General features: G+C 29.3%; 3 protein-coding genes across 4 annotated transcripts; 2 read left to right on the top strand and 1 right to left on the bottom strand.

Annotated features, from left to right (window-relative positions):
• Window positions 1–125: 125 nt before the first annotated feature.
• Window positions 126–7282, top strand: LOC130443241 (nicastrin). Its single transcript, XM_056777772.1, has 9 exons — window positions 126–494; window positions 567–665; window positions 720–1197; window positions 1249–1529; window positions 1587–1816; window positions 3242–3676; window positions 4610–4759; window positions 4813–4924; window positions 6891–7282. The coding sequence occupies exons 1-9, from the start codon at window positions 431–433 to the stop codon at window positions 7112–7114; spliced, it is 2073 nt and encodes a 690-aa protein (XP_056633750.1). The 5' UTR covers window positions 126–430; the 3' UTR covers window positions 7115–7282.
• A 1866-nt stretch (window positions 7283–9148) lies between these two features.
• On the top strand, window positions 9149–16755 carry LOC130443244 (prostatic acid phosphatase-like). 2 transcript variants are annotated; one of them, XM_056777775.1, is made up of 8 exons: window positions 9149–9295; window positions 10608–10739; window positions 10797–10895; window positions 10991–11227; window positions 13113–13298; window positions 13396–13519; window positions 15437–15645; window positions 16506–16755. In XM_056777775.1, exons 1-8 carry the CDS (start codon window positions 9272–9274, stop codon window positions 16683–16685), a joined length of 1191 nt encoding a protein of 396 aa, XP_056633753.1. In that variant the 5' UTR covers window positions 9149–9271; the 3' UTR covers window positions 16686–16755. The 2 variants fall into 2 exon arrangements, with proteins under 2 accessions (XP_056633753.1, XP_056633754.1); XM_056777776.1 differs by lacking the exon at window positions 9149–9295 and adding an exon at window positions 9929–10286.
• Window positions 16756–17483: 728 nt separating this feature from the next.
• LOC130442872 (uncharacterized) lies at window positions 17484–19851 on the bottom strand. The gene is made up of 5 exons (XM_056777258.1): window positions 19815–19851; window positions 19043–19245; window positions 18486–18742; window positions 18065–18379; window positions 17484–17928 (listed from the first exon to the last, which is right to left on the bottom strand). The coding sequence occupies exons 1-5, from the start codon at window positions 19849–19851 to the stop codon at window positions 17703–17705; spliced, it is 1038 nt and encodes a 345-aa protein (XP_056633236.1). The 3' UTR covers window positions 17484–17702.
• Between the last annotated feature and the right edge of the window lie 306 nt (window positions 19852–20157).

The raw sequence follows: 20157 nt of genomic DNA on the forward strand, positions 1-20157 counted from the left end.
ATAAATATATTTTGGAAATTGTAAAATGTAAATAAATCCAATAATGAACAATAAAATTTGTAATTTAGTTATTAAAATTTGATACTCCAATATAAAATCGTAGTTTTATGGTATCTTTATGTTCTATGTTAAAATGACAATTATTGTCAATTCAGTCAGTTATCATAATTTATATATATTTTGACAATTGCAATGTTAAGGAATATAGATAATTAATAATAAAATTTGTATTTCAATTTTTAAAGTGTGATGTTTCAATTTTTCAGTAAAATATTAGATGTCATGTCATACTTAAAGGAAAACTCCTAGCCTTATGATTTATTTATGTCATAGTGAGTTTTTGACAAACTAACAATTATTGCTAGTTCAGTGATCTTCGTGATTCATATATAAGTACATTTTGACAATTGTAATGTAAATAAATCCAATAATGAACAATAAAATTTGTCTTTTAGTTTTTAAAAGTTTAATTTTACTTCAGTTTATTATAAAAGGTAATGACATAAAGTATATATGTTTTAAAAACTAATTTTCACTTAATACTTTGATTTCTTAATCATTACCAGGTTATGGCATTAGAACTAAGGATAAAATGTATGAAAAAATTTCAAGTACAAGTGCATGTTATAGAAGACTAAATGGTACACATCAAGTGGGATGTACTTGTAAGTAAATTATATAAATTAATCATAAAAAGTACATTATACACTTTATTTTAGCAAAAAGAGGTGGTTCTATAGGTGTAATCCACTTCTGTGATAACCTAAAAGATTTAGAAAACATAATTTCTGAAGGCACTTCACCCCCTTACATTCCAATTTTGCCTACTAGATTATTTCATCCTAAAATCCTACAATTCATGATTGACAGTGAGAAAGTGAATGGAGTGATTCTTCATTCAGATAATGATACATTAAACAACTTTACTCATGACAATCAATGCCCTAATCCACAATCTAGTTTAAAAGGTACTTGTAGTAAGGATTCAATTTGGAACCCTTGGGGAACCGGTATGCTTTATTTAGACATACCTTTTCCTATATTTTACGTTGAAAATAGTGAAAATATACAGAGTATTAAAGATTGCTTCAATAAATTCAATAATTACTCGTACAGTGAGCAAATTTATAGACCATTATGTTCTTTGGAATTGAGGTCTTTTATGTATGCCACTACTAATACTCCTACATGTATAAGGTAAAGAATTAGAAAATAAATAATGTTATGTGTTATAAAAGTATATTTTAGGAGATCTGATCTTCTTACTTCTTTAAATCCAACAAAATTTTGTGATCCATTAGGGGATAACAATATATGGGCCAGCTTGCACCCTTTAGTTGAAACAATTAATAAAAATGAAACTAGAGCTGTAATAGATCAAACTTATATTGTTGTCGCCGCCAAGTTAGATACAACGTCGTTTTTTGAAAAAACAGTTGGTGCAAACAGCCCTATAAGTGGTATTGTGACTTTACTAAGCTTAGCTAAGTTTCTAAATGATACTGTTACTTTAGAAGATGTACAGAAAGGTAAATGTGGCAGTTCTCTCATTATTATTAAAAAATGATTATACTACTCTGTTTTAGCAAAGAAAAATGTTCTATTTTTCCTTTTCAATGGGGAATCTTATGATTATATAGGTTCTCAAAGGATGTTATATGATATGATCCATGGAAATTTTCCTGTTGATGATGTTGAAGGTTCCGATTTTCTTCCTCCTATTAGTCCGATGAATATCAATCTTTATATAGAACTTTCTCAATTGGGTAATTCAAATGGAACACTTTACATTCATCATTTAAATGAAGAACAAGCAGTAAGTGTGGCATTTATAAAAATTAAAATCTAATTTATACTATGACAAAAACAATTAAAATTAAGAGAGAATTCAAAAAATTGATTTATTTTGAGTTATTTATAACAGAAGTTGAGATTTACAACTGACTCTTTATTTCTTCATACCCCATGTTGCTTTTATGACGAATCTAAGAAACTAGAATGTTCTTATTAAACACTTCAGGGCATTCAGTAACTCCTAACTTAACCTCCAACTGCATTACCAATAAAAATCAACTAACCATTATTTCATAATACATAGGGTGAATTTTCATAAGTAGAAATTATGTTTTTGTGTTCTAATTAGTTTTGATTATTCTACGTGAATGAATACTTCTGTCAGATATTGTCGATTAACATTCATTGAAGCCAATTGAGGAATTCAATTTGCTTAATTTTTATTTTAGTGGTTTCCATTGTGCTTCTTGCTTTTTTATAATTATAGATGATTTGAAACTTCTAGCTTAGCAATTTGTTGAAAGATTTCTGATTCTTTATTGTGTATTAGGAACTATTTTATTTATTGATGAGCATATAAGCTTACAAATATGAAAAAGCTGCCAATAAGCAATCACAAGTTTAAAATGAACTTATCAACTTTAGTTTTTGGAGTAAATGAATATATTTCTTGATACATTTTCAGTATTTTAGTTTTATCAGCTCGCTTATTAATAACAGGTTGAAAATATTAAGGTTCATACTCATATTTTACATGTAGATGAAGTCAATTAATTGGGCCCCTTTTCTTTCATTCTCAAAATATACCCAGCAAGTTTTATCTTCTTTTTAGTACTTAAATGTGATTAAATCATCTGTGGTAAATTCTGTGGGCTTCATGGTACCATCCCACTAAATTCAACAAAAAAAATGAAAATTAAACACATAAAATCCTTTTTTTTTTTAATAATAGGGTATGCAGTGATGTCAAAAACGTGATCTAGAAATTTTTTAAGATTATCTATTTGTGACGTCCTAGTTTCGATACTATTAATTTCCTTCTATTTCTTTACTGAAATCAGCAAAGACTAACCTTCAGATACGAAATAATCAATTTTTATAGTGAAAAAGTTGATCTAAATGTAATGTATTTGTTTAAGAAAGTATTGTCACATGTAAATTATCGATTAAATAAAAAAGTAAACATATGAAACTCTTTTTTTCAATAATAGGGCACACAGTGACATCAAGAAAGTTTTTAACATTATTTAAGCACTCCTAAGTTGATTACTAATCAATATCCTTACATCTTCCTATTAAAATCATAGACTGGCAACATTCAGATTTGGAATAATCAATTCTCATAGTGTGTTTGATTAAAAAAGTATTTTATGTGAATTATTGGTTGAATGTTAGATTAGTTATTTTATTGAGGACATTAGCATAAGTATATTTAAAAATTTTTTAGATAACCAACTTTATCGAAATACTCAGAGATTATACTACGGAAGAGATACAACTTGAAACTGTACCTAGAAGTTTACCACCATCGTCTTTGCACACATTCAAAAAAGATTTCCCCAATTTTCCAGGTTTAGTAATAGCTGATCATAAAACTGCATATTCAAATAATTTTTACAATTCAATTTATGATGATTCAAATAACATTCGTTTTAAGTATTATAATGTGTCTAAAGAAGAAGAAAGTCTCATTCCTAAAGACAGTATACAATATTTTATAACAAATGTTACAGAAATATTGGGTAAAAGTATTTTTACTGCCATTACGGAAAGAAATTATACTGGGGATTATAAGTTTGATGTTGTATTGGTAAATGAATTGTTATTTTGTTATTTGGAAGATTCCAGTTGTAAGGTGCATCAAGCTATCCACAATAATACGGTAAGCAAATATTTTATCATTATCAATAAATTAATTTAATAGAAAATAAACTTCAAACATCCTGTATCTCAAAAATTTTTCAAAATGAGGTAAACGCAGCCGAATTTGGGATTTAATATTTCTTTTTATGGAAGTATATGATTAAAAAAAACTCTTCAAATGTTTATTTTTGGTGTAAAAATAAATAAAAACATGAGGTCTATAGCTCAACTCCAAGGGGTTGCTTTTTTATCTTAGTTTCCCATTTGACTAGGAAATTTTTTTGTATTAACATTGACTTTACACATAATTTCCACAAAATTATATATTTAGTTTTCTCAACTGACATATTGTATATTAATTCAAAATTATAAAATACACATGTTCGATTTTTTTGTTGAATAATTTATATAAACTAAAAAAAATAAAATTATAACCTACGATTACTTCATGCTTTATGACGATTTGATTAGATCAAATAGATTGTAAGAATAAGAAAACAAATTTTAGAACAGCTTAGTTATTATGTTAGTCACTTTCGGTGATTGGATTGTAATATTTATTCTATCTTCTTATGAAATTAAGAATTAGTTGCTTAGCCAAATATTTCATGACTTCAACTGAATTTTGTACAGGAATAAATAAAACTGCACAAGTCTATTCTTGCAGACATTTTGGTGTACCAGAGCAGAAATGCTTTTGCAGGTGAACTTCTAGTGAAACTTTAAGTGTATGGTTACAATAATGAAGAAAATCTCATTCCGGAAGACAATAGACAATATTTTATTACAAATGTTTAGTGCAGATATTGCACATAATAACTCCTTTTTCTCAGTAGCTTTGCCGAATATGTTTTAATTTGAATTTGAATGTAGTATTAGAAAAATATGTGCACATTGTATATCATATTTCACCTTTTGCTGATCTTCATTTTGCTTCTATACATGATTTCAGAAATGGCCAAAGAAACCGTTAAATCTATACGTAGGTGTAGAACGAGGTGAAAATATTGCGACCACTGTGGCTGCTTTAACGTTAGGATGGTTTACTGGAAAATACGCAGGACCGGGGAATATTAATTGTACAAAGAAACCTAAAAATTCTGTAAGGAAATTTTATACCAATTATTTATGTTATTTGAATAAATGAAATTTTAGGCGTTCAGTTATTACAATATGTCGACTAGCATATATGATTTGAATGTCACAAATTGTTACAAAATAACTATGAATACAACAAAAGCAGTGAGTCCTGCTTTCAATATTTCAGGTATGTATCAAACATTATTACTATTGGTCTAATCAATTAAAATTTACAATGCTGACATGTGCTTTTTAGAGAAAAAAAATTCAATGCCATAAATTGCTTCACATGAGTAAAACTATTAAAAAGAAAATTAGGACCCAGACTGGATTTTCAACAATTACTATCCTTATTTAGGCTAAAAGTATACCTGGCATTTTCTGCAAAAAAAACTTATTTAATCCTGAAGCATTTCTACCTTTTCAGGTGTTGAGTCATTAAGTCCCTCTTCCACAGCAGTTTCCATTGTCTTCTATCCCGTATCTTTTGTTTTATTTCCTGCCATGTTATTTCTCAATAATTTTCCCCTGCCTTCTCAATTTCTTCTATATCGTTCTTCCTTTTTTCCTTCCTTCCTTCTCATAACATGGTCAAATCATCTCAATTGATCTTCGATTTCGTTCTGAATTAATTCTACACCTTCTCTTATGTTATTCTTTATTTTGTTGTATCTTGATTTATCCTCTGTTTTTCTTGGAAACCTCATTTCTGTACTTTGTGTTTTGCTTTTTTGTTTAAATATCTGATCTATATATCAATATGGCTACTTTTTTATATATTTCTGTTTATATTTGTTTTAATTTTATCTTTTAGGCTAAAAACTGTCTCAACTGCGTTGAATAGTCTTCTGTCCAGTTCTTTCGTTCATCTCCTGTTCCAATCTTCCATCTTGTGTTAGTATCACGCAAAGACATTTAAAGCTTTTGACCTGCTTTGCATTTGATTCTGATTTTATTTTGTTCTTCTCCTTTTAGCGTATTAATCGTCTTACATTTTGTGTTCCTCATTATATATTTTTAAGTTTGAGTTAAGGGTTTTCTAATCTTCTGCTATTATTACCATTCATCTGTGTATAGTATCTTCAATATTTCAATGTCCTCCATTTTCCAGTGTCCGACTTTATACTGTCCAATTTGTCTTTCTATTTCTTCACCTAACACAATGGTAAATAACAATGAGTCTTATTCTACACACTTATTTAACTCTTTTTGTTGTTTTGAACCTTTTATCTAACTCTGTCATGATTTTCCATCTGTTTATATAAAGCCGTTACTCAATTCAGTATTTTCTTTTTCTATACAGGATTGTAGGATTTTCCATATGTCGACTATGTCAAATACTTTTTCAAGATCTACAAAACACATGTGTATCTTTCAATCTTCCCTTATTGCTTTTTCAGCTAATTATGAAGTTTACATCTGTTGTTCCTCTGTTTGTTCTAAATCCTTGTTGAGTGAGTCTTCTATAATTCTTTCTAGACCGTTTCTTATATATCTTGCTGACTCTACTTACTGATGTGATTCCTTTTTATAGTTTCTTGTGTATTGGTGTAATTATATCTATTTGCCATTCTTTTGGCTCTTCTTTTGTGTCATTTATTTTGTTCAGTATGATTTTTAATTTCTCTTTCTGCCGGTTTTATCATGTCTCTCGTTATTTGGTCTATATTCATGGTGTTTTCTCTAGTGTCAGTTTCTATATTGCTTGTTGTATTTCTTTTGAACTTATTTGTTGTTTAGGTTTCTGTCCTGTAATCTCTTTGTTTATTATCATCATTTATATCCTTCCCTTCTAAAAGATCTCTAATCTCCACCTTTCCATGATATCATCTTCGTTTGTTATTATATCTCCTTTTGATTCTTGCTAACTGTTATTAATAATGTGATTGGGGGTACTCGGTCACTTGCATATGGACTAAGTGTACATTTGACTTGGAAAATACAAAAGATCAAAATTTACAATCATTACATGGCACTCTAATTTGTTTCCACATGTAAAATATTTTTTTGCAAAATGTGACAATTTTTTTTAAATGATTTGTAACTAAAATTTCACATTTAGGCGTGTGAAAACGTAATTGTAGTTTTTTTTATAAAAATGATGAATTTTTGTATACTTAAATAAGATTTTCTCAAAATTTTTGGTTTCCTAGATTACAACTGGTCTTCTGGTATGTACAGTACATGGTCAGAGTCTACCTGGACGGATATAAGTGCAAGAATGTTTCTTAAACCTTCACCCAGTCAAGAATATTTGAACATAGCGTTAGGATGCATGAGTTTGTTATTTTCTTTTGGGATAATGTATTTAGTAAAAATGAGGTCTCACATTATTTTTCAATCTATGGCTGTAAGCGAACCACCAACTGACTGTTGATACCTTATTTAATTCATAATGTGAGATTATTTGATTAAATTATGTCGCATGTTTTATATTTTCACTAAATTGTGATATATTTTTAAATTATTGAATTAATTTTAGGGTGAAAAACAATTGTCCATTTCTTTTATGGGTAAATTTTGAAATAAAATGTACTAATTTGTTTTAATTATTTTTATTCGACCCTTTCCTTTTCATTGTCCAAAATACCCTAAAAAGCTTAAATCACAGAGAGGCCAAATCTCAAAAGACTGGCCAAAACTAAAAAAATCAAGTTATTGACATTAAACTCATCACTCAGGGTTTTTTTTTGGGATCGCTGATTACGAATTGATGTGAAATTTACAAAAATGTACCCCCTTCACCTCTTAATAATCACCCACTTGCATCAAATAGCCCATACTTCACGAAGCAATGAAGTCGCATAACTTTCAAAGTTTTCAGGGTCACTAACTACGAAATCGATGTCAAATTTATATAAAACTCACAAAAAAATGTGAACAAAACTTTAATTAACAAACTTTAGTATACATATATAATTAAAACAAAAAAATTTCGGCGACGAACCTATCGGAAGGCTTATGTTCTTAACAGTCTTCAACCCCTCACAATTATACTATAAATATCCATCAATTATGAAAACTCAACATAAAAACTAAATAGATGAAGAAATAAGGAGAAAAGAAACCAATAAGGAATTTATAAGCCTGAGTATAAATAAAAAATAAACACTAGCATTTCAATTATGCAAAATGAACTCACTAAGTTTATGCGAAATAATTTGAAATAAAATTGTCAAATATTTTGCCAGAAATAATATTATCACTAATAATATTCCAATTAAACTCTTTTGGTATAACAACGGAACTTACCACTTTTAACAAATTTCAACTGACAATTTTAACATAACCTCCAAAACTACTTTTCATTATTTTTTGGCCTCCACCTTGATAGTATTTAGGCACATTTGGTTTCCGTTTTGTATTTACCGTCACAAATCTTCACTAAATCACAATAATCGAACAAATTTCTATTTTTGATTTGAATTGTGTGTCGAATAATCATGACGAATTTTCATTTTTTACGTTTTCAAACACTTCACGCCGATATGAATACTTCATTACAGATAACGTAACCTGAAACATCGGCCATATTGTAAACAAACGATTTTTCCATTGAAACGAATAAATGAAAATAAAGCACAACTATTAATAATAATTTTAATCTAAATAACAAAATGGCGGCTGGTTGTGACTTCATTCTAAACTAATATGATTGTTAATGGAAAGAGAAGGAATATCAGTATACCACTCTCTTTCTCTCTCTACTCTATGCTATTTGGATCACCATGACCTCTAAATTTTGAGTGGTGGAAACGGCAAAGAAGGAGAATAAGTTTTGATTTTAATAGCGAGTAGAGAAAGATAAAGAGTGATAATCTAAGTATCAATGGTACAATTCCACTTAACTCTATGGCTATTACGCCATTAAAATACTCTCCTTGTTTAAAAAATTTTCCCCAATTCAAATATATTTTTAGTGGCTAATTTATTTAAAAAAATAGAGAATCTTTAAAAGCCGCACAATAAATTATAAGCTTTAATTAGATTTTAGGTAGATAATAAAAAATCATTATTTTATATGATATTAGATCTATTTACTTAAATTTTATAAGTAAGTTAATATTTTTTTGATTAAATTTAAATCTGGTAACCATATTTTCATTTACATACGTGTAAACATTATTAAACATTATATCTTGACCAAGTTAAAATTCTAGCAAGGTCATATAAATAATTAATTAGTGCTCAAATATATTCGTAGATCTAAATTATTGTTTAAATGAATTTCTAGACCTACTTAACGCCGGCCCTGCTATGAAATCATTCAATATAACATCTATTTATCTAACTCACCCTTCCTTCTGAAATAATTCATTTTATATTTTTATTCCAAATATAATTTCATTTTAAAACAACCTTGGTTTTTTTATTTATAGCTATGAATATTTGAGGTTGATAAATAAAACAGATATCAATTATAATACAACTGAAGGAAAAACCGGTTCTGAACTTATGGAACAGTACCTATGAGTAAGCTTATATATTTAAATTTTAGTGAACTGAATAGGTACTAGGTAGAAATGAATAACACATGGCCAATGAGCAAAATAATGTGGTAAGGAAATTATTTCATTACAGCAATACAAAGGCTAAGAGGTTTCTAAGGGAATATATTGACACTTAACATTTAATTAAATTCGATTTTATGTATTTGTTAATATTACATGGTTTTCATTGTTCATTTAAGCCATACGTTTAAGGTATATCTGTGACGATTATATCAATTAATAATTGTTAATTATGAATATTTTTATAATTCACTACTTGTTCTTTCAATATTGAATAATTATAAGTTTCAAATTGTAGACCAAAATGTGATTTATTATTGCACAATATACACAGACATTAACTATTAAACGCTAGTTATTTTTAATAATGAATTTGAATTAGTAATCAAATAATAACTATTTATTACTTGCTCCATACCGCTTTTAAATTTCAAACTGGTTTTTTTTATTCAAGAGAGAAATTCTAATGAAAACATCATAATACACATTCTTATAAACGTTACAATTAAAACTGTCATCCTCTACTTCTTTTTTTATTTTTAAACTCATAGAACTTAAGATTTTATCGAAAAACAAAGTACTAGAGACAAAATAATTTTATTGGTTAATCCAATATCCACAGAACAGAAAAAAAATATATTAGGAATATAATAATGAGAGGTACTTGATTAAAATTTTTTAGTAACTAATATCATCACCAAAATAAATTATTATTATTCTCCATATTATTATTGAAAATCGTATTTTGAGATAAATAATTCGTTGTAAATATTATTAATAAATAATAAACAATCCTAGTGGTAATAGTTTCTTCGACTGTTAACTGATAAAACTGTTAAAGGTCAAGGCTCAAATATAACGTTTATCTTTTTCAATGGTTTTAAATAAAATTCCTCATATATTTGTTTATAATAAAACAGAAACAAGTATAAAAAAGTTATTAAATTTCAATACTAAATGATTGTAGTGGAGTAATCACCATTCGTAGTTCTAATAGGTTGTTGTAAGGAGTGTTACTAATAACTAATTTTTCAAAAGGTAATACGTGAAATAAATTTGAAATTGTCACTAATGTATTATTATGAATATCAACAATGGGATAATTGTTGACCTTATTGCAATATTTTTAATGAAGATCATATATTTTATTTCTCATTCAAAAATAATGTATCGCCAGACAAAAAAACTTCTTTTTTATTGATAAATCACCTTTTAGTAGACCATTACAGCTATTATTAATCAGTGGCGTAACTTAGTAGGGGTGAAAGGGATAAAAAACTATATATATCAGAACAATTCTTGTATTAGGCTTTGAAAAACAGGCGTAAAGGGTAAAATAATGAATTTAATTTTTTTCAGATGTCGAAATGGAATGTAATATTGGGATCAATAACGGCCCTAGCTGCCGTCGTGGTATTTCTTGTTGTAGGAATAAAAGCCATACAGATCAATTTAAACGACACTAACAGACGACTAGAAATGGTTCATATCGTAAGTATTGAATTCAATTCACGAGATAATATAATTTTTTTTTTATTTTTTGTTTAGATTATGAGACATGGCGAGAGAACACCTGCCAGTACGTATCCTAACGATCCCCATAAAGACAATAGTCTTTATCCTATAGGTTGGGGTCAGTTAACTAATGTAAGTATATTTTTCGAACGGATCATCAATTGTTTCGTATACGAGGCGATATAAAAAAAATAAGAATAGTAGTATGAGAAACAATTAAATTTTAGAAGGGAAAATTGACTTTATACGAAATTGGTAAATACTACAGAGAACGATATGGTAAATTTGTTGGAGATATTTACTCTCCCGATGAATATTACACTCAGTCCACTGACGTAGACAGGGCTAAAGCTAGTATGCAGTTAGTGAACGCCGGTTTTTGGCCACCGAAAGGAGATCAAGTATGGGGACCACTTAATTGGCAACCTATTCCTATTCATACCGAACCACTAGAGCAAGACAGTGTAAGTATGTTCGTTAGTATTACTAAATGATGTCACAGGTCGAGAGGATCAAATTAAAAACAAAATTTTTTTAGTATAACGGTTATTTAATTATCGAAACTACAAACATTACCACACAGGCTTACCAACTTGGAGTTTTCCGCCAAATGTAATGGAGCTTAGTGTATATTATAAACATAACCAAAAATACATTGATTCTTATTTATTTTTCAACTTATTCTATTCATTGTTGTGTACCTAAATATAAAAGTGTAATTTTTTTCTCATTTGTGGCAAATTTGGAGGGAATTACACATGGTCAATTAACAAAAAACTTAGTTGACTCTCAAAATGTCATCAAAATCTTTTTTTCTTTTAACAAAACCATAGAACTAAAGTCCTAACCTCAATTAGTAATAATCTATTCAATACACACAGCATTACCCAATTGGAGATGGTAACACTAAGACTTTGGAAATCGATTCGACGACTGTTGTACAACGTCGAAGATCAACATCAACGCAGAAATATAAGCAATGTGGTTCAAAAAGAAAGATACCAGAAGACAGTCTGGACATAGCAGAGGAAGAAAACACCTGCACCACCAAGGCTACATACCCAAAAGTCATCTTGGACTAAAGAATGGGGCGTTGACTTACTAGTAAACAAGATAAGGAAGGGAAGAGTGCGACTGGTAGTACTCGTGTACCACCTCTTTAGGGTTTTCCTTATTTCCATCATGCTGTACGCATCGACAACCCACAAAAGCCATCGCGAGAAGTTTTAAAGTATATCAGAACGTGAACTTGAGGGAAGTAGTAAACTTTTTTGGTTCATTAGCAAATCTACTCAGAGTTAAAAAAACTGATGGACTATATTATGGTTGACCAAGTCACGCATCCAAGGAAAATCAGCTGGACCACGACCACGAGGAAAAGAAAGAAAAAAGAGAAACCACTTTTATATCTCCACTAGAATAGTTTTAGCAAATGGATATGCTATTTTAGATCGTTTGTAGTTGTAATAACTGTAACGTTTTTGGTAATTATTCAAAAGAAACAATGTAAATAAACCGCTTGTTATAAAAAAATGTTAACATAACTGAGAATCACTACATTTAGAAACTATTGAACACATACACCAAATTAAAAAGTATACTTGATAAAAAAAAGAACTAACGTGTCAGGTTTTCGACGAAGGAAGATAATTACACTGTCAAACACTGTTTTTGTCACACTAGCTTTGTGATGAGTTTTATTATATTATTATATATGTTCGTTAATTAAAAAAAATATTATTTTGTTTCAGTGACATTCAAGTTTTTTGTGTGACATTTTCGTGTTTTTGTTTGAATAACTCAATTTAGGCGATTGGATAACGATCGCATTGAACTACGTTACGTTTGGTTACATTAGTCACTTCCCAGTTACACAATTTGAGCACCCAAACGCGCACATGGGCGCACAATGCTTCAAACCCGCGTTCCAAATTGTCGTTTTTCAGATCTGTGAGTAGAGCACAGTTGCGTTTTTCCCTTCCCTAAATGTCATGGGCTTGAAAAATTGTGCTTTAAACACAAACTGTAAAATTGGCGTTTGTGGGAATTTATTTCAAATTCATTTTGATTTACTTAAATTTACATTGGTGTTTATTTGAAACAAAATTTTTTAAAGAGACAAACCGGAAGACAAACATTCACGAAAATCATAGTTATTTATTGAGGAATTAAGGAATTTTTTTTCCGGTGTTAGTGAATTTTGTTTAGTGGCCATAGTACATTGATTGATTGATAAGTTTTCGAGTGACAAAAAAAAGTTTAAATTTTATTAACCAGTGTTACCTGACACTTCCACTAAACTCATAAAAACTTTATTCGTTATGTTATAGTGAAACAAATTTCTTTCAGTTGTTGCTTGTGAGAAAACCGTGCCCTAAATATCACAAAGAAAAAGAGAAAGTTAAAAAATCTAAGGAAGTACAAGATTTGCTAAAACAATACGAGGATCTGTTCAAGGAATTAACTGATATTACAGGACAAGAAGTTCACGATTTTGAGGATGTTCAAGATATTTATACTACACTACAAGCGGAGGTATATTTATAATACAAAAATATTAAATTACCTTGTTTCAACACTTCTCGATCGCTTTCAAATGCGCAGTACCACTTTATTTGTTCACCTCTTTCAGGAAAAATTTGGTTTAAACTTACCCAACTGGACACATAACTATTATCCATCGAAGATGCACTTTCCTACTGTTAGAAGTTTTGTCCTTAAAGCTTTTAACGATGATATGAACAGATTGATTGGTGGTAAGTAATATTTCTAGCAAATTTTTGATATATATTAGTTTTTCATAATAAAAATTGCCGAAACACAATTGAAAGAAGCAATAAAACAAAAGTTATTACCCTATATATAACCTCAAACTCAATAAAACAATTTAATTTCACAACTTCAGTAGACACAAAATATTCGTGATTTTCAATTAGATCCACTAGTATACTTATTCACTGATTACATGAATGAAAAAATTCAAATATATTTTAAAATATTAGATTCAATAATATATTATTATTAAGAATGACAGTAACAGGTTACAGTTATCGATTTCTCCCCACCAAGTCTCATATTTAAATAAATCAAATGATATGGATCATTTATAGTTGCGTTCGATAATGTGGTTCGTTGAACAGAGCGATTTGTATCACGTGATCATAAGTTGTACAGATATCAGTTCAGCATATTAATTAAAGTCGATGGCCAGTGTCTGTATAAGTGGAAAGACATATGACACATGTAGAACTAATTCAACTAACCGTAACTTCTCCAAATGCACATTTAATTGTCGTATTTTTAGGAACTGAGGCCGTGCCACTTAATTTATATGCCATATTTAATTTACCAGTAAAAAGTATCAGTTTCAGATAGTAAACCATTATTAACAATTTTTTGTTACCGTTTATCTTAAATTTCATATAAAAATTTATAGTTTTCTCAATTTCTTATTTGATCAGTAAATTTCCATTTATAAAGGACTTTCTAAATGCTTTTTTTGTCTTGGTTTTATTGAGTTGAGGAAATTATTTCACCTGAAGCATTTTAATAATTCAAGGAAATAATATTTCAAACAAGTGTGCAAAATTTTTAAAAATAAACCCTACATTTTCAGTGAAAATATATGTAAAATATCCATTTCCTCTAATCATATTTAAAAATTAACAGCCAATCATTATCAATTTCTTGTATATAATATATATATAATATATATATATATATATATATATATATATATATATATATATATATATATATAATATTTAAAACAAAAGAATGCTTACGTTAAGGGTTACAAACTAAGTTTCTGCAAAAAAGCTGAAATTTGACCTATTTATACAATTTTAGAGCTATTTCGACACCTAAATATTGAGGATTCAAGTCAATGAACTCATTTCCCTTCCCAATAATAAATATGTATTAATTTAAAGCAGATTCCAAATAAGTGAACATGCGCAATAGACTACTGTACTGTTGCCAATTGTCTAATGAAAAAAAATTTGAGCAGATTTATTTCGTTAAAAATCTAAGTAACATTTTTTATCGACTCGTATATTGTGGCAAACATAGCGAAATATATTTTATACTGTTGAACCAAAAAGGAAACGTAGCAGTGGCTCTGGCGCAAAATTGGACGTTACCATAAAAAGATGGCGAACCAATGGTGCAGATATACAAACAACTGTCTATTATTTAGTTATTTAGAATTGAAATGTTACGCGCATGTCCGAGAATGGAGCATGCTCACAAACGATGTTAATCTAACAATTGACTTTTTTGAAAGTTTTGAAAATATAACTATAATTCTTAGTTATTTGAAATATATATATATATATATATATATATATATATATATATATATATATATATAATTCATAATAACAAATGAAAAAAAAAATAATTAACCTTGCGTCATTCGAACTTACGACCCAAAAATGGTTACTATAACAGTGGGATAGAGCCCTAGAGCTACACTATACTTCCCTACTACAATCGCCACCCTTGCGCACAACGGAGTATGAATAGGTGATATTTGCTGCCTCTTTTAGGGGCTTCCACATACGGGGGCTAGCAATATAGGAGTTTCAAATATATGGATATGACTATCCACACATTCGTTCTAAATTACAATGAAATAGTAAAATATAAATTTGATATTTTTGTTGTGTTAGGTGTTTTACTCAAAAAACTCATGGAAGACTGGACAACGAAAATAGAAGGAAAAAATAATTTCAAAGCTTTCCTTTACGGAGGTCATGATCAGACTGTTGTAAACTTACTCAGTACATTAAAAATTTGGGATGAACAGTTACCCGATTACGCAATTACGGTATTATTTGAATTATATAAAGATACTAGCACTGATGAATATGGAGTTGAAGTAAGTAATGGACTTGATTTTATTAAAAAACAAGCAATAGATAACGGGACAAGAATTTTTTCCTCACATTTCCCATATTTATTTTAATAATTTCATTCGAAAGTATCAAAACTTATTTGATTGAGAGTGAAAATATTTGTAACTAACCTTTTATATTGTGGATCCGTTATCTGGTCTCCCAACTCATTTATATATTATATTGTATATTATAAAGTCAATGTATTGAAAAAATAACTTGAATTCAGTTACAAAACTCACAGTGCACTTTAAAAATTACACTTCCATTCAGGATTATAATTTTTTAAACGTCTATATTGAAATGTTTGACAAGTCGTTGATACCTGATAGGTTACGAGTGATATTTTTATGATTTGGTTGATATTTATGACGAAGGTTTTACATCGTTGCCACGTTATATTGTTTTCCAATTAAATATGAACTATAGTTACACACAGTACCAATAAGAAATAATAATGGTAAATTTAATTATGAAGATTTGTATATTTTTAGAGATATATGAGTAGTTTTAGAAAAGATTACGAAATTATATCACATATTACACAGTAAAGTATTACTCGAACAAAAATGCTGACACAATTGTTGATTTTGGGGACAATAAACTTACAATACCGAAGACGAATATCACAGGGATGCCAATGTTTAAATTATAATGTTCCTTTATACACGGATATAATTGTTTTATTTACATTCTAGATTTTCTTCAATGTCAAAATTACAAAATAAAATATATATAATATATAAACAGGACCGGCTTCACAGTATATATCGGTGGGCGACTTTGTAATAATAAATTTTTTCTCATACAGTTTAAATCTTTATTATTGGGAAAAAATTTTCAGATTTATTTGAGAAATTCCACCCAAGTACCACCTTTCAAGTTGATAGTACCTGGTTGTACTAGCTTTTGTCCAGTACCTAAACTGAAACAGCTCACAAAAAATGTCATTCCTGACAATTGGGAAGAAGAATGTCAAATCGATGACAAGAATTATGTGGTTCCTTCTTTACGTGGACCGTAGAATTCAAGAAAAAAACTTTTTACTTAAATGTAAATAGATTTTTGTAGATTTAATAAAAATATTAAGTTTTCCTGGTTTTTAACTCAATTCTATTCAATATACCATCAAAGAATATCGAAATAGTTGATAGTCCGTGTGTTCATGTCCCAACATCTGTCAATTTACCTATAGAAACCCGCCATGTTGTTTCGACTAAATAACAACTGAGTTATAGCATTTCTTCTTAGGGTATGTTCTGTGGTTATAATTGACATCCGTCATTCACTAACAAAACCACAGAACAATAAGTTTATCCATATGCTATGTTGCCAAGCTTAGTGTTGTTTCAAAAATAATTGGAATTTAATGTCAGATGAAATAATTTTTTTTTGATTATAGAAAAATGTCACCATCATATTCGAAGATTGGTTATTTAGTCTAGTAATCAAATTTTAAACATAAAAATTACTAATTGTTAGTTATCTTGAATAAATAGGACAAATAAAATGAAATAAAACATATATTTATCATTTCCACAAATATTTATTAGCAATTTTAGAACGTTTGCATCGTTATTAAATTGCATTATCACAGTCATAAACAGCAAACATAATAAAGCTGACACCTTAAATAATTTTGCTATCGAATCGATGAAAAAACATACTTCTTGTAAATGTAAAATAATCAAATAATCGCCGTGTTTATATATATATATATATATATATATATATATATATATATATATATATATATATATAAACACACACGCACGTACGTGTATGCTTTTCAAAATCACTTTAAAAAATGTATGTGCTAGCGACAAGTTTAAAAAACACTAGGCAAATATTTATATTTTAATTTTCAACCAATCCCTGTATATCACAGCGTACGCCCTCCAACCAAATAACATCCACTCGTCCATCACCGAAATTTATTGGCGCGATTAGCAAAATTACACAACATTGAGAACAAATGACTGGATTTCCCCAATAAAAATTATCAATTAAAAAAAAAAGAAAAAGAAAACTGAACAAACAATTAGTAAACTTTCAATTGATGTTTTTCATCGAAGCCCGCCGAATGTCCGGCGTTCCGTACTATAAACGTCGAACCGTCATAGTGCATTCGACGTTCGCCTCGTCTGACAAACAGATGACGCGTCTGTCCCATGGAACCGGTGCAATGCATATACGGAGACGACACTGAAGCAGATCCGTTCGTCGGGGATGTTCGTAAAGAAAATTTGTTGCTATTTCTACCAACTCTGCAAATAAAAAATAACTATCCGTTTCCCCATCACAAAACTATGACAAATAATCACAGAACTTGAAATTATAAACAAAAATATGAAACACAAATAACAGTTTAGTATCACCAATTTTGTAAATAAGAAATCTAACCTCACTAATCCGTCGGCCGTTTGAGAGATCCTAACGTTATTGATGATCCAGTTTGTGGTACCGTCTTCTGTCATCCAACAGTTGGTGCCTTGTAAAACGCTCATCGCTTCGTTTACCAAATGAGTGGTATGAGTTGTACTCGGATTATCGAGATACGTATACGGGGAACCTTCGTAAAATATATTGAGAGTAAAATCGTGTGTTAGATCGTTGAAAGTATCTGTAGTCGTTCTAGTACCGGCGGAATCGACTAAATATACAAGAGCACATTGAACGCTCGTAAAACTTACTCCTTTATACCACATCTTCGCGAACCTAAATTAAAAAAAAATATTTGGAATACACTTTTTATTACATGGTTATTAAACTTGGCAACGCTGTAAATAATAATAGTTTCGAGGAATATGCGAAGTTGGCTTACTTATCATTGCCTTGACTGTCGTTGGCCATAATTTCAACCCTAGACCCATATTGGTACACCTTTCCATTGGGATGTATTAAACCAGACGAACTTCCGCTCGCACTCAGGGCTAAAACTATACCATTTTTCGCGTTGGAGATACGAATGGCGCGGTCAAGTGATAAATCAACGCGGATGTATTCGCGCAAGCGCATCGTTATGATACCGTGAGGGGAAATTGTTGTACCGCCAGTGTAACCATCATCTGCATAAATATCCTACGAATACGATAATTTGTAATAAAGAATTGTCACATCTCTGTCATATATACCAGGCACATTTTCATTAAAGAAGATAAGAATACTTTTAGAATGAGTAAAAGTTTGAATTATAACAATGAAGAAGTTGTGGGAGTGTGTGAAAATAATTCGGAATCCGTAATGTAAAAAATAACTGCAGACATGCGAGAAACATTAAAGCAAACTAAAGAGACTAAAGAAACTCTTATTGGAATTAAATAAAAGTCCGAGAAGTAAGTTCGTTCGTAGATACACTGCCCGGCATAAAATTGAACTTACATTATAATCTTCAGAGAAATAATTTTTTACTGTAATTGGTTTGGGGACGTACGGGGGTCGGGAGTTTTGACCCTCGTATCTCACTATGTCCCTTGTTTGAAGTTCGTCGCTAGCGTGGGAACTGGTAAAAACACTTCTACTCCTAGGACGGGGTGCATCCTTGCGTCCGTTTTCGTACACTTTAGGTATTCTCGTTATACTATCTGAAAATGTAACTTTAAAAAATGTAAAATTTATTTGTTAACTGGAAAAAACACTAAGAGATTGTATAATAGTTCTTTCTACAAACTTCACAATATATACACCTCGACATGCTATTAAATATCTTCTTTTTAATTAACATAACCTCTCTTCTGACAAAAATATTCTAATAGTCTAATCATAATAGATATCATAAGAAAGGGAAAATAACCTTGATATTCAACATTCAATTATATAAATATGAAATTAATGATTACGCATTTTGTAAAAAAATTACAGATTAATGTTTAAATTCCAATATATTTTCTTTACTTCCACCATTAGGTATATTGTCTAAGCGCGGTAGAAATTATTGAAATTGAGTATCACGAGTAATAGCTCAATAAAATCCAGTACAACGTCTCTGTTTAAAGTAAATCTCATGATTAAATTTCATTTTATAAATATTTTTTAAAATCAAATTATTCTCTGCTCTGTCGAAATAAATTTTTTTATCAAATAAAAGTTAGATAAAATTATGTCAAATTACAAATTTTCTTTGTCTCAAATTTCAAATATTTTGATTTCTTACCTTTACGGCGAAACACTTTATCACGGGGTTTATCCATTTTAAAAGATTTTTTTGGGAAAAAACGCTAAAACTGAAAGAACTGTTTACAGTAAACAAAGTGTCATTCACAGGGTACTAGATAAACATCTAAAAATGCATTTGACAGAGAAGGCGGTAGGGGTAGTTTTAATTATGAAAAAAACATTTATCAGGGGCGGCGCAAAGGGATATTAAATAAAATTTTAAATATGAATATCTATATATAGAGAATGATGATTTCATAAAAAAAATACGTGTTACAAATAAAAATATAGAAGAAATAATAGTGAAAAAGATAAATTAGGAAAATAGAAACTATATTATG

This window comes from Diorhabda sublineata, chromosome 4, assembly GCF_026230105.1.
Source record: "Diorhabda sublineata isolate icDioSubl1.1 chromosome 4, icDioSubl1.1, whole genome shotgun sequence".
Lineage (NCBI taxonomy): Eukaryota > Metazoa > Arthropoda > Insecta > Coleoptera > Chrysomelidae > Diorhabda > Diorhabda sublineata.